General features: G+C 28.4%; 1 protein-coding gene across 1 annotated transcript; it reads left to right on the forward strand.

Annotated features, from left to right (window-relative positions):
* Positions 1-8,918: 8,918 nt before the first annotated feature.
* Positions 8,919-15,287, forward strand: LOC113375726 (histidine-rich glycoprotein-like). The gene is made up of 6 exons (XM_026615671.1): positions 8,919-8,933; positions 9,058-9,411; positions 9,478-9,574; positions 9,646-9,749; positions 13,179-13,187; positions 15,228-15,287. The coding sequence occupies exons 1-6, from the start codon at positions 8,919-8,921 to the stop codon at positions 15,285-15,287; spliced, it is 639 nt and encodes a 212-aa protein (XP_026471456.1).
* The last annotated feature ends 1,085 nt before the right edge of the window (positions 15,288-16,372 follow it).

Consider the following 16,372-nt stretch of genomic DNA (forward strand, 5'->3'; position numbering starts at 1 on the left):
TTTAAAAACGATTAACATTTTTGAAAAAAATTTACTTCGAAAAAATTAGATATTTGAGAAACTATAAATTTGACAAAAAATTACTTTTTTTTGAAAAAAAAATTCATTTGAAAATTTTTTTTGAAAGAAAATTTTTTTTTTGAAAACAAACAATTTTTTTGAAAAGAAAAATGTTTTCTTCATTTTGACATATTTTGGAAATTCTGAACTTTTTTTCAAAGCAATCGTACTGCTTGAACTGCATAGAGACGAAATGTCACAGCGCAAGTGCCGCGCCGCGTCTAACGCATAAGCATTGGTACGGAACCCATAGAAATGTAAAAAAAAATTTTACTTATTGTTGAAATCTCTATAAAATATGTGATAATTTGATGTGCATATGTCTAATGATCATTTTTAACCGCCGAATGGCATTTATTTTACTTTTTTCATTAGATCTCCGAAACCGCTGGACCTGCCTTTATGAAAATTTGATCAACTCTTCATCTTGTCAATACAAGTAAAGTAAAGTTTTTTGAATTATTCAAATCGGACGCTCCGTTCTCTTAAAAACTGAGTTACCGTTTTCGGCACTTTTTGCCCCGTATCTTCGGAACGGCTAGACTTGCCTTCGCCAAAAACTAATCAGCACGTCTCCTTATCAATACGAATCGAATGTTTTTTTAATTATTCAAATCGGTTGATCCGTGTTCCCGAAATCGTTGACGAAAATTTGTATCCGCACATACATACACACACGTACATACATACATACATACATACATACATACACACACACACACACACACACACACACATACATCCATTTTTATAAGGTATGCCAAAATATTCAGAAACCTCTGAAACGTAAAGATATATAAAAATTTTAATTTTTGATTTTTTTGCGATTACTATAACTTGCCCTACGGGAAGTTAATAATCGAAAAGCGACCGTGTTTGCCATCTATTTATACTTGTTTATCTATGGCCAAAATGTTCAAAAACCTTTGAAACGTGAAAATATGCAAAAAATTCAATTTCGATTTGTAGACGATTACAATAACTTACTCTGCGAAAAGTTAAAAAAAATTACTTTATCACAATTTTATGAATTAACTCAACTATTTCTATTGATAAGTAGAATAAGTAGTATAAGTAGTGCTGATTAGTTTTTGGCAAAGGCATGTCTATAAACGGTAATTCAGTTTTTGAAAGCGTGGAACGTCTGATTTCAATAATTTAAAAAATATTTTACTTGTATTAGCAAAATGTAGAAATGATTAAATTATTGGGAAGGCTGAAAGCGGTTTCGGAGATCGATTGAAAAATGTAATAAAATGCCATTTGGCGATCAAAAATGGCTTTTACACATATGCAAATTAAAATTATTAGATATTTTATAAAGATTGTAATAATTTGTATATTCGTTAGACTATTTATCCGATAGACTATAACGCGGCGCTTACGCGCTTTGATATTTCTCTCTAAAGCAACCACACAGCACGATTTGCTTAGAACAAACGTTCAAAATTTATAAAAAAAAATAAAATATAAAAAATAAAATTAATTTTTTAGAAAAATCATTTCTTTTCAAAATTTTTAAAATTCTCTAAAATCTTCACAAAGTTTTCACTAAGCATCAATTTGCCATAATTTGACGATGCCAAGTTAAATTAGATGTATTTCATACATAGTGATGATATATTTTATATTATACAGGAAGATCTGCAAGCTCAATTGTATATTTTTCTATATTCTTAAGAAAAAAATAATATCAGTATCTATTTGTATCGTGTATTCAAAACCGTATATTTTGAACGTGGAACTCCTTGAGTATCAATAAATACACTTTGACAAATAATATAAAATTATCTTAAAAAATAATTCGCTAACATTTTCTGCTTCAAAAAAATAAAATTGATCTAAAATTAAAATATTTATTAAATACTATTGCTTACATAAAATAAATACAAGTCTTAGAGTAAAATTTCATTTCATTTTTTAAAATGAACATTTATAATTTCTTTTCATATCAGTAGTTATAATTAGTTTCTATTGGTACGTCGTGTATAGTTGGTCCAGATTGCAAAACCATTGCATTAAATCCGTTGTGATCATCAGCTGCATAGCTTACTGTTCGTACGGTACCATCAGGCTGTACAAGTGAATATTTTCCTACAAGCAAAGAAAAGAAAAACTAGCTGTAAGTGGAATTCTGTCTTGAGGCAATTATGGCATCGTGCCTTAAGGCAAATTGCTGGAACTTCCCGTTGAATACTGAATGTTTTCAAATAGATTATTATAATTTATTATAATTATGTATCATTGTCTAATATAAAATAATAAAATAAAATCTGAAATATTTTCGACATACAAAAAACTAAAAAAAAAAAAAAAAAATTGGAACATAATTTTTTTTTCCAAAATAAATTATTTTGTTAAGACAAGCAGAAAGTTCTTTGAATCATTTAAATCGGACGCTTAGTTCTCTCAAAAACATTTACATTACAATAACTTACCCTACGGGAAGTTAATAATAGAATAGTCGATAATAAAACCTATATTAAAACTTTTTACTACCATATCTAGTTACTACAATCGTATCGTTATATATATATATATATATATATAAATATATATATATATATATATATATATATATATATGATATTCAGTTTTCAGGGCAATACATCAATTAAAAAAAATTTATGACTTTAAAACATTTTTATTTTTTCCATACGTTTCGACACATTGTTTTGTGTCATCTTCAGTGGACTATGTAATTGAATTAATCCTAATTATTTCATAATTATAAATGTTCACAATGCACCAAAAAACCAATCCTTGTCATTTTAAATTGAACAATATATAAATTTTCGAATGAGTTTTTTATGAAATTGTAAATTACATCCCGCTAATCTGTGTTCCGATGCACGGGTGCAGACTGAATGTCAATTTCATAAAAAACTCATTCGAAAATTTATATATTGTTCAATTTAAAATGACAAGGATTGGCTTTTTGGTGCATTGTGAACATTTATAATTATGAAATAATTAGAATTAATTCAATTACATAGTCCACTGAAGATGACACAAAACAATGTGTCGAAACGTATAGAAAAAATAAAAATGTTTTAAAGTCATACAAATTTTTTAATTGACGTATTGCCCTGAAAACTGAATATCACATATTTCAACATCAAAATTATATAAATAAAAAAAATTTAATATATATTTATATATATATATATATATATATATATATATATATGTGTGTATGTGTTTGTACATGTATATCGTATATATGTACTGTATATATGTATTGCGCTTTTGTATGTTTGTATATATTTCTTTTTACTTTTTATTTCTTATCTTTGTTATATGTTTAGTTATAATCGTTATTGTTGTTATAATTATAATACTTGTATCTATAATTCTTATTCCAATTCCTGTCATTTTTTCCTCATTTATATTAATTTCTCAATGTTCATTCTGTAGATCCACTGATGATGACATAAAATCCTATGTCGAAACGTTTTGAAAATATTAAAGATTAACTTCTAAATCTTTGCTTTTTATTTAATGTATTGCCCTTGAAGAACTTACTCAAATTTCTCAACATCAAAACTAACTTCTTTAACATATATATTGTAGTGGTATCCACCCCTTTGTAATAATTATAAATAATATTATAAATTCTATATAACAGTCAAATATGAAAGACGTTGTTGACTCACAGCTCATAGATTGTATCAGAGATAAGACGCACGTGTAAGTCAGAATAACGGTTTTTGCGACGACAAAACCGCAAACTACGTCTCAAATAAATAAACTGATTCATATCTAACGAACATTTTTAGAAAATGATTACGTCATCTTGAGAAGTTTATAAAAGCCTGAGAATAATTGTTCATTCTTCAATCACTCCACATCAGTCTTCACCTCAATATATTAATTGTGTATTAAGTTGTAATCAAGCGTAACCGAATAATGAAGTAAATAAAGTTAATAAACGTCTTCGAATGTTTATTTAAATATTTTTATAGTGGTAAAGGCATTGGTAACAACATAATTGTTGGCAACGGCGAATCCACAACATGTGGTACCAGTGTAGGGATCTCAACATATTTGTTGTTAGCTCTGGAGTGCACAACAATATATATATATATATATATATATATATATATATATATATGCATATATATATATATATATATATATATATATATATATAATTGATAATTATTTTTGCCATAATTTCGGAGTTTTAATTTTTGTATATTATGCAATAACATCTTTTTCATTGAGACTTTTGTAAAGATAAAAAAAAAATTAAATATGTGAGCGCTGCACATTTGTGTTTTCTTACGTAATCATTGGTGATAAAATCATTTTTCTTAGTAAACTTTTCATTGTCATCATCACAATCTTCGTCGCTAATTGTAAGTTCATCATCATCATCGTCATCTTCATCATCATCATTATTTTCGTCGTCTTCAATCAAGTGTTCTTCGCTATCACAATCATCATCAAAACTTTTTTCGTGATTTTCATATCCGTGAAGATCGTGATTTTCATAGCTATGAAAATCAAGATCATCAAAATTATGAAGATCGTGTAGACTATGCAGATCATGAATTTTGTGATCATCGTAACCGTGGAAAAGTTTGCTATGATCACCAGCGACATCAATGACTCCTGCCTGAACGGCTGATAAAACAAAAAAAAAAACCGCCAACTGTAAAAATAAAAGCAAAATTATAATGCATGATTAAATGAATTTCATATGTTCAATTTTATTTGTTTCTATATAGACCATATATTTGTATAAAAATAGAAGCACACTATTATGTTCTACATTAACTTTAATAAATCATGTTAGGGTACAAAGGTTTGCGAACGCTCTAGGACTATGGTTAATTTTATCATTATAAAATTTGATTTAATATTATTGCATTTGTGTATTAATACCATATTGTGATTGATATTTATTTAGAGCAACTCAGTGGTTAATCATTCTTCTTTTCTATTACTTTGTGCTAAATATTAGATATGCGAATCGATAGTGCTGCTGAAATGTCCGCAAAAAACGTTTTTCACTTGCATTTAAATTTGAAATTAACAACTTAAATTAAAAAAATATTATCATATTACTTGATATCGAGCTATGATTCCGATCAAACCCGGACTAGTTTGTGCTAGCTCACGTCCTTACGCAATAGCTCGCTGGTGATTCATGATATAAAATGATGTTTTCCGATAGGGTTTTTTACGTACATTAAATGATATTTTTCTATGAATATAAACATAGCACAAAATTTAAATCGCAGGCGATTAAACAAACCTCAATATAATATCGTTTTCATTCTTAAGCACTATTAACTTCATAAAATCCATATTTCATTTTTATATATCGAATATCGTGATTTTCGTATAATTGTATAATATTTTTTTTCAAGATTTGATATATGAAATGTAGACGCAAACAGGTGTAAAAGTGTCTCAAAGGTGACTATTTCTCGCCAATAATATGTATAAAGGATATTTTCAACTTCCCGTAGGGCAAGTTATTGTAATCGTCCAAAAATCCAAATTGAAATTTTTTACATTTCTCCATGTTTTGAAGGTTTCTGAACATTTTGACATACCTCAGAAAAAATAATAGCGTGTATGTGTGTATGTATGTATGGATACAATTTTTCGTTTTCAGGCGCACGGATCAACTGATTTAAATGGTTCAAAAAACATTCGATTTCTATCGATAGGGGCATGTGCTGATTAGTTTTCGGCTAAGGAAGGTTCACCCGTTTCGGAGATACAGAGCAAAGAATGCAGAAAATATAAATCGAGTTTGTGAGAGAACGGAGCATCCGATTTGAATGATCTAAAAAGCATCCAATTTGCAATGATGAAGAGAAGTGGTGATTAGAATTCTTCACGGATATGAAAATCACGAAAAAAGTTTTGATGATGATTGTGATAGCGAAGAACACTTGATTGAAGACGACGAAAATAATGATGATGATGAAGATGAATTAGAGATACCGAGCTAAATATGCCAAAAATAGCAGTTTTTGAGAGAACTAAGCATCTGTTTTGAATGATTCAAAAAACTTTCTGCTTGTTTTGACAAAATATTTCTTTTGCAAAAAATTATATCAAAATCTCATTTTCCTAATTTTTTTACCCAAAAATTTTTTTTTGTATATCGAAAATAATTCAGATTTAAATTTTAATTCTGGCTAAAGCTTTATTTAAGCTCACTTATATACTTTAACAAATTTTAACTTTGTAATTCAGTTTATATAACTATTATAAATATTAGACAATATTACAGTATTTATAATAATCTATATGACAACATTTAATATTTCTCGAACATATTTCGTTACTGTACTGGAAGTTCCAGCAATTCGTCTTAAGGCAAAATGCTATACACAACTAGTTTTTAATTTATTTACTTTTAAACATATTATGACAAATCTAAGTTAACGCCACATAAAGATTCAGAATACTAATAAATTATAAAATATTCGAGTTGATAACAAATATTTATAATTAAAGCATTAAAAACATTAGATATTTATATATTTAGAAATAAATATTATTATATTTCAATCACTTCAGAAGAAAAAAATGTACTTCAATTCCATATTTTGCAATTTTTTCTAATGCCATGTATATAACAAAATAAGATTAGATTTCAATTCCATATTTTCATTATGACGCATGTTATAAAGAATAATATATACAATTTTAAAACTGTAAATTGCATTAAATTAAAGAAAAGATCATGTGCGTTTTTTTTTAATTTTTTTCAAAGAAATGCATACGAAAAATCGTAAAATCGTAAAAAATTGATTTATAATATAATTTTACTACATCATTTATTACATCAATATTACATATTTATTACATCATTATTGTCCTGTTGTATAATGGTATTTTAATATAAAATTTAATATGTTTTGTATAATATATTGTAAAATATTAGCAATAGTACGCACTTTTTTCATAGTTAACAAAAATTAATTTGTTTATTCAAAAATTCTAAAAGCAAATTTAATCAAATTTAATAACACTATAAAATTTAATTATACTTATATATATATCGATATATATATATATATATATATATATATATATTTATCTTGTTTATATATTTATAGAATTAGTTATACCTTTAACTTAAATTAGCATTTATAATAAAATAAATATTTGATTAACCATATAAATTACCTTTAGTGAAACCATTTTCTTGCACTTTTCTGTATTGTTCCTCAAATAAGCACTTTGTTTATCGATACATAATCAGCGAAAATTGTGTCTTTTATATCTCAATAAACGTATTTTTAGTCATTCAAGCGAAAATGAACAAGGTCGTTAATCCCTCCTTTATCGACACATTAATCTACATTGTACGGATCATTGGATAAGGAATGCGTTAATGACAAGAGCAATTTTATAAAACAAAATATAAAATGATTACTGAGTCATGTAACACATTCGTTTTCTAAATCAGATATAAAAAGTGCTTATTGGTTTATATTTGAAAATATTGCACGCAATGCTGCATGTATTATTCAAAAAAAAATTTTTGTATAACAAAATAAATAAATACTTTGTACGATTTTAAGAGCATTACTTTAACCAAACTTGAAAACTTGAATTCATCTTTTATTATATAATTAGATCAAAAACCATGTTTATATTAAAACTTTATTGGTATGGCTATTAATAAACTACATGCTATTCCTTGGTATTTTGATCATGTACAGTAGCAAATCTTATCATTTCGTTACAAGTGATAACCGTGATGTACGTGGGAATGTACAGTCGGTCCAGTTTTAGAAACGACTGCATTGAAACCGTCTCTGTCGTTGGCTGCATATTTAACGGTGCGTACGGAACCATCAGGTTCAACCAATGAGTATTGACCTAAGATATAACAATGATTACTTCAAACATATAAAATATTTTTATATTTCGAAAATTTCTACTTGTATGTCACCTTTTACTACGTAACCATCACGAACTTCATGTTGTGATTTGACATCTCCGGTATGGTGGTCGTTTACACCATATTGGAATGAGTATTGGGGATAAGTCTACAAAAATAAATAAAGATCAAATTATTACAGAAATTTATGTATTGTACATAATTTCAAACTTACGTTATGATAATCTTGTCCTTGTGCGTAGGCATTGTGACCATAGTTCAAGCCATGTCCTGAGTAAACTAATTCATGGCTGGCGTGGTTAAGGCCATGACCAGTATATCCATGAGCGTAGTGGTTGTTGTGGTTTACTAGATTTGAGTAACTTTGGGCGCCATATCCATATCCATGTCCATGAGTAGCATAGTTTCGGTACCCATGGTGCCTATAATTGTGGTGTCCATAACCATGGTTTCCGTAATTATGATATCCAACTGGTGAGTCCTGAAACACGGAGGAGTAGCTCAGGGATCCTCCATGACCATAAGCGCTTACAACCGCCAATAATGCAAAAAGTATAATAACCTAAATTAATATTAATATCATTACAAAATGTAAAACTAATCTTACGAGAAATCTTTTATTAAACTAATATTTAAATAAAATAAATTAATGTTTACTTACCTTAATAAATGCCATATTGATTTTTGTATAATAATTTAACTATACTGATACATTTATCATAAAATTTTGGGCTTATATACGAGATATGTCTTTTGCGAGAATGCCGATAATAAAATATTATGTAAACCCCATAACACATAGAAAAAAAATCATTGAGAAATGCACATGATGAATTTATTGCGGGGTTAGCGCCTAACAATCACGACCTTGCCATTCGTTCCGAACTATTTAGCAGACTGGCTCATCGAAGTTTTCTATAAAAGTTGAGAATATCATGAAAAAAATATCAGTTGACAGCCAACCCAAATAGCGCTAAGCATGACATTCGTAAAGGTGAATATATAAGTTTATACTATATTTAAAATATTTGATACAATTTTATTGATTTAACTACGATTAAAAAACTATTATTCACTATATTGTTGCGTGATTATAATTTGTTACTCATAAATTTAAGGTAATTGCTCTTTGTGCCTCGTTGGTAGTAGTTAGCGCTTATAGTCATGGAGGATCAGCTGTGAGCTATTCAACAGTGTTTCACGACCCACCAGTTGAATATCATAATTACAGAAACCACGGTTATGGGCACCACAATTATAGGCACCATAAGTACCAAAACTATGCTGCTTATGGACATGGATATGGATATGGTGCCCAAAGTTACTCAAATCTAGTAAACCACAACAACCACTATGCTCATGGATATAGTGGTCATGGCCTTAACCACGCCAGCCATGGATTAGTTTACTCAGGACATGGCTCGAACTATGGTCACCACAACTCCTACGCACATGTACATAATTTTCCTCATGTAAGTCTAAAATTATGTGAAATACATATTATCTTGTAATAATTTGATAATTATTTGTTTTTGTAGACTTATCCCCAATTCTCATTTCAATATGGTGTTAACGACCACCATACCGGAGACGTCAAATCACAACATGAAATTCGTGACGGAGATGCAGTAAAAGGTAACTTAGTGTTAATAATTATTATCTGAAAATTATTTTATACATTTGAAATCCATTATAATATATTTCAGGTCAATATTCCTTGGTTGAACCTGATGGTTCCGTACGTACAGTTAAATATGCAGCCAACGACAGAGATGGTTTTAATGCCGTTGTTTCTAAAACTGGACCTACTGTTAATTCCCTCGGACACTACGGACATCACTGGTGAATTTAAAAAAAGTCGACATTTTTTTCTAAATTTTACATTGCGTTTAACAAGTATGTAAAATGTGATTTATGTATAGACAATTTAAAACTATTTTGTACTAAAACATTCCGTGTTTCTGGCATTATTTTAAATTATATTTTTAAGTATTTTTAGATTTTATAAAAAAGTGTTAGAGAGTACTTACAATGATTTTGAATAATAAAATAGTTGAAATAATTTAACTTAATTTCAGTTTAATTGCTCTCGCAAATTAAAATTAAAGTTTTGATTGTAAACGATGCTTTTACAAAGACACGTGGTACGAAACTATCTATTATTATTATAAACTATTAAACTATTTATATATATATATATATATTAAACTATTAAACTATTTATTATTATTATTATCATCTTATATATAAAATTCTTCTGTAACAATGTAAGTTTTATTAATCCTCCTAAACTAAAGTTCGGATTTTCATGAATCTTCCTGAAGTTTGTTCGGGAAATTTTCTAGAATGTTTTGATTCATAGAAATATAGTTTGATTGTAGAAATAAATCGAAAAAATTACAAAAAACCGCTCATCATTGTTTGACCTTTAAAATATTTAAGGCATGGTTTGACATTAAAAACAAATGACAACTGTCATTTGCCAAACATTTCTATTCACTTATAGGCTAAGGCAATATTAAAATATAATAAATTCATAATTAAAAATAAAGAAAATGTAATGTCTACATTATTATTGTCGAAAAGCAGCTGAGATGTGCCATAATTAAAATAATATAAGATGCAAATAATATTACATGCGTCTGACAGTCTGCGCATGCGATCGACGCGCACGACGAATCGTGTTCTCAACGCACTTTGCGAACAGATTCGCCGTACGAATTCGTGCAAAGGGGACGAGCCATAAGTGATTGCGCTCAAAAATATTCAATTTGCGGTCGTTTTGACTTACTATACTAAGTCACAATACAAAAAAAATACCTATTCAAAAAATTATTTAGAAGTTTTATTGTGTCAAAAATTCATATGGTTGGCATTTTGTACGGAATATTTACTCAATGGAGCGCTTTGGGTCTGAACTTTTTTTTACTGTTTTCCAATTCGTTTAGAATTTTGGAATTAGGCTCATCTTACTCTCAAGTTCAAAAGTGAAAACAATTTAGACTCCTTTGCACTACCCGGGGGAATGCCATTTCTTTTCAGTGGTGTAATAACGTTGGGTGTGGATAAAAGAACTAATTATAAGAGAAAAATGTTTAATAATGTTTTTCAAAAAAGCAAATACTTTTCAAGTTACTGGTTACTGTAAATTTGTTTCTTTTTTGCGTTTTTCATCTTTTTTCGCTAATATCTTCAAAAATATACATTTTAACGAAAATTATGTAATGAACAAAATTATATCAATTAAAATCCTAATAAATCGCTATTTTACAGTGTTCTAGGAACAATATTAAGTTAATTATGAGAATGGGTTTTTATAGTTCTCCAAATAAGCTTTAAAAGAAGTACTTCTGCGTGTAAAATGAGTGAGCTATCATGCAATTAAAAGACGCATACAATTTTTTTTTTCATTTAAATCAAATAGTTCATGAGTGCCATTTCCACCAAAATTAAAAATAATTGTTTTCCATCTAGAATTAACTTGGTTTGAGAGATCTTGATGGACTCTAGAAAATACTATAACATTAGTACAAACGATTTTCAAAAAACTTATGATTTCATAAAAAATCCATTTTTCATCATAATATCTCTGAAAGAATACGTATAAAAGTATATATATATATATATATATATATATATATATAAAGAAACTCGTGTTCTCTATACTACGAATATTGTTTATTATGACAATAGTAATAACACTATGTGTGATTATATTGATCATTTACAAAAACGTAGATGTTATTTCAGTATTTATAATAAAAAAAGGAAAAAAGTAAGGAATTACAATTTAGGCATTTCGAACATTGAGCAAACAAAAACGAGATCTGATCTGACACTTGAACTTTTTGTTTTTGAGCTGACACTATGATGAGCTTCAAATAATGAACATCTGTCAAGTTAAAATGCGATGTGTGTTGACAGGTCGCTACAGATCACTCCGCCCTAATGAAAAAGATTGTTTCGCATCTCTGAGTGCCATCTTGAACTTCCTTGTAAATTTCTTTTGGTTGAGATTGTGTGATAAATTTTATTTGTTCGTGGCCGTGGCCGTTTTGAATGCCGTGTTGGCTTGTTGAGTTTGTTGATTGCTTACGTGGCCCTTCGCTGGTGAGTTAGCGGTTGAGTAGATGTGGCCCTTCGCTGGTGAGTTAGCGGCTGAGTATATTTGACACTTCGCTGGTGAGTTAGCGGCTGAGTATATTTGACACTTCGCTGGTGAGTTAGCGGTTGAGTGTATGTGGCCCTTCGCTGGTGAGTTAGCGGTTGAGTGTATGTGGCCCTTCGCTGGTGAGTTAGCGGTTGAGTATATGTGGCCCTTTTGAATGGCGGTTGCCGATGTTTGTTGGTGCTCCCTGTCCTCTGCCGTGGTGCTCATAATCGACTCATTTTCCAGGATAATGAGGGATTTATTGAGCACGTGTTGTTGTTGATCTTGAAGTGCGTGGTCGAAGTCTCAGTTGTATGCTTAGAGTGCTCTTCGAATTACGGTAGTTGTGAGTCATTTATAATAATTATTTATATTTTTAAAAATTCTTTTCTTAATAATTCTTGAGACTTCAATTTATTTTTTTTAACTTCAAAATATGTCTTGATCTTCTTACCTTCTTGTATGTGTGTTGCTAGTTCACTCTCGGGGTCACCAAAATATGGAGGTGTAGTAGTCCTCAATATTAATACCAATATTATCCAAATTGTAGTAATAATAAATTCCATAAAATATTATTTATATTTGGTTTATTTTATGTATGATTAATATCCACGACACTATGTGTTGTCATATTTATCGTTAATAAAATGTGATTGGTATTTTCTTATTTATAATCGAAAAGAAAGGTTTCAAGAATGATACATTTTTAGTAAAACCGACAAGGGAGAAACAAAAGCCGTGTCCAATCTGACACTTGAACTTTTTGTTTTTGAGCTGACACTATGATGAGCTTCAAATAATGAACATCTGTCAAGTTAAAATGCGATGTGTGTTGACAGGTCGCTACATATATATATATATATATATACATGTATATATATATATATATATATATATATATATATATATGAAAATTCAAGGTATTTTTCAGACTAATTATTGCTTTTTATTTTTTTTTGTTACACAAATATAATGATAGAGTTCTAATTGTTTAAAGAGTGCGCGGCTGTCCAACCGAAGTGTCTTTCGAGCCTTTTACCCCTTCGCCGTTTCAAAATAAGAGAAGTTACGGTAAAATTTATAATAGAGAAAGTTGTAGCTCATTTAATCACCTTTAAAATAGTATATTACAAGTTATGATAAAATCAGAATTAAAAGAGTTATAATCTAATTAATGTGGGGGAAATGCAAATTGTTTTTACTTCTGAACTTTAGATTAAGACTAGCTGGGCATACGCTTTTTTCCTCTCCATTTACTGCAATAATTTTGTTGATAGTAGGTTGAATAGAGCACATGTGAACAAAATTTGACAAATTAATTCACTTCAAATATGAACTTAAGTAATAATGTATATTGAATTATTAGTGTGAAAATGCAATTTAGATATTAAAATACTAAAAGCCAGTTAAAATATGGTACAAAATTATAAAAATTGCAGGCAACATTATTAAAGCAATTATTTTGGGTAGAAAAATCCGAGGTGATATTGTACCTTGACCGCATGCTATATATTAATTCTTTCTGAATTTGTTATACTTTTTAAAAGATTTTAATTTTCAACACGTGTATCTATGATATGACAATAAATACATGGTGATAAATTTGGAAAATTAATGTTTTAGCCGTGAATAAACAAAAAATCATTCATTTAAACACCCACATCTACAGGTATGTCTAAAAATATTGTATAACCTTTAAATTCAATAAAATAAATTGAGCTATTGAAAATAAATTTGTTCTATAAATCGCAGTGTATAATTTTTAATATATAATTTTATTGAACATATTTTAATATTTGTTAAAGGGATAATTAAAGTGTTAACTGTGGGAATTGAGAATAATCATTTTATTTGAAACAGTACTACATTTAACATCACTCATATATTGGTGTAAATAGTCACTCAAAAAACAATAATGATTATTTTTAACTGAACGGTATAAATATTAGTATTGGTCCTATCCTATACTATAGGATATTAAAAACGTAGAGGTGGGTACAGGACAACGTCTGTCGGGTCATCTAGTATATATATATATATATATATATATATATATATATATATATATATATATACAAGGCCGGTCCTGGGGTCCTTAGCGCCCGCATGCAACTTTTTTCTAGCGCCCCCCCCTCCCTATTAATTTTAACTGTTTTAATAGTTTATCATTAAAATTATATAAATATTCACATTTTTTTAAATTTTATTCTCAATTTTTCTGGATTTTGTATACAAAAAATTAGATATAATCTAAAACGTATAAAATAATACATTGATCTTAAATTTATTTAGAAAATCGAGACGATTCGCGGATTGATTATAATCAAATATTTTTAAATTTTCAAATATTTTTAACGTATGTGCAATATTAATATTTGGGTTTTGAAACATTATACTTATTTATTATGCAATTTATTCTATTGAGCAAATCATGTCAAGAGAGCTAAAAAAACTAGCTTTTTATTTTCACTCGTATTTCATATTGGATTTTTCAAATTTTAATTTATTTTAATTTTTTATTATGTATTTACAACATCCAAAATTTCGTCGTAAACTTGATATCGTAAGAGCCGAATTGTATGCATCCTTGCTTTTCCCTCATATTCAGAGTATCAGATTGTTGTTTTAACCCTTTCCACTCGCGAATTGCAAGATTTATATGAATTTTGTCGCCGGAGCGGCAACATTCTAGTCGCGAGGGTTAAAGTTAAATATTCAATGTATTTTAGAAGGATTTTCAAAAAATCAGTAAAAAATGCAAAGAAATTAAATATTTCTCGAATTATATTGAAAGAAAAAACTTATTATATTTGATATATATTATTTCTGCATAGTTAATAATAATTAAATTATACCAATTAATTATAGTTCATTATTATTAAATTATAGTTCCATTTTCATAACCCTAACCACGCATATCTTCAACGTTCAAAGTTCATCAGGTGCGAAACATTTGCAATAAAAACAAAGTTACAATTCAATTTCTCGGAATAAACATGCCATTTTCTAATCACTGACTCCCCATTTTTCTCTTTCCCGATTATAATTTGTTTATATTTTTTAACAAGTTCCATTTCAACTAAATCAGTTCGCAATTTTTCGTCAATAATGCCCAATAGTTAATTTAATTTTTCGCAGGTTTGCGCTTATGAGATTATGAGATTGAACAAGATATTTTGTTTTTCGACTTCACGGTAACTTCAAACAGAGAAAAATTGAATATGTAGATTAAGCAATAAATATAGATGTTATTTACTAATTACTAATACTAATTTTCAGCTGTTATTATTAATCATTTAATTGTTTCTACTGATATCACATTGCCAAATAAATACGCTTTTCGTGTCTCCGTATTCATAGTTAAGTTAGATTTTTTATTATAATTCATTAAATATTCTAGATTTTATATAAATAATAAAAAATATAAATAATATATTATAAATTTATTTTCCGAAACTCGTTTTGGCGCCCCCTTTTTTGCATGCAAGGCAGGACCGGCCCTGTATATATATATATATATATATATATATATATATATATATATATATATATATATTATTTAATTACAACGATCAGAGTCAAAATTACACAGAGAAAAAGTTACAGAGCTGATATAAGAAGGAAACTATACCTAAAAAAATAATATAGAAACTAAAAATAAAAATAATATGAACTAAATAATTACTGTAAAACTGTTCCAATGAACAGTTCACTAGTTTGTCAAGTCCTAAGGAATTCCTCTTTTCAACCTTCTAGTAGACGGAGTCATAGGTAGAGGTGCTATAAGATGATTCAGATGGTTTTATAGTTTGCGATGGTTTAAACTTCTGGTTCTAATTACGTCCTTAACAAAAGGAATATTGAGGTCGTCATGGATGACTTTATTACTGACATACCAAGGTGCGTCGGTGATCTGCCTTAAGATTTTGGATTGTATTCGTTGTATTAATACAATGTCAGACATACTAGAACAACCCCAAATATTTATACCATAGGCCTAGATGGGACTATTACAGATTTATATATCAATAACTTGTTGTCAAGCGATACAATTGATTTGCGCCTCATTAGCCAATTCAGGTCTGCAATTTTCTGTTTGATTTGTTTTATTTTGCAGTAATATAAATTTGCCATGTTAGTTTTCGATCCAAATATATTCCCAGATATTTAACATTTTTAGCAGGTGGAATTTTCTGGCGATTAATTTAAATATCAGGACATCTTAGTTTGTTTAAGTGAAATGTTTTATTGCAAGATTTGCTCTCGTTAATACAATGCGCCAT

Source organism: Ctenocephalides felis, unplaced genomic scaffold (genome assembly GCF_003426905.1).
Source record: "Ctenocephalides felis isolate EL2017-DRISC unplaced genomic scaffold, ASM342690v1 CF-g0.4_SCAFFOLD_01886, whole genome shotgun sequence".
Lineage (NCBI taxonomy): Eukaryota > Metazoa > Arthropoda > Insecta > Siphonaptera > Pulicidae > Ctenocephalides > Ctenocephalides felis.

Bases quoted from the DNA above. Each gene is read 5' to 3' on its own strand.
- LOC113375726 (XM_026615671.1), top strand. The intron at 9,412-9,477 runs GTAAGTCTAAAA...TTGTTTTTGTAG, and splicing joins ATGTACATAATTTTCCTCAT to ACTTATCCCCAATTCTCATT. The intron at 9,575-9,645 runs GTAACTTAGTGT...AATATATTTCAG, and splicing joins TGACGGAGATGCAGTAAAAG to GTCAATATTCCTTGGTTGAA.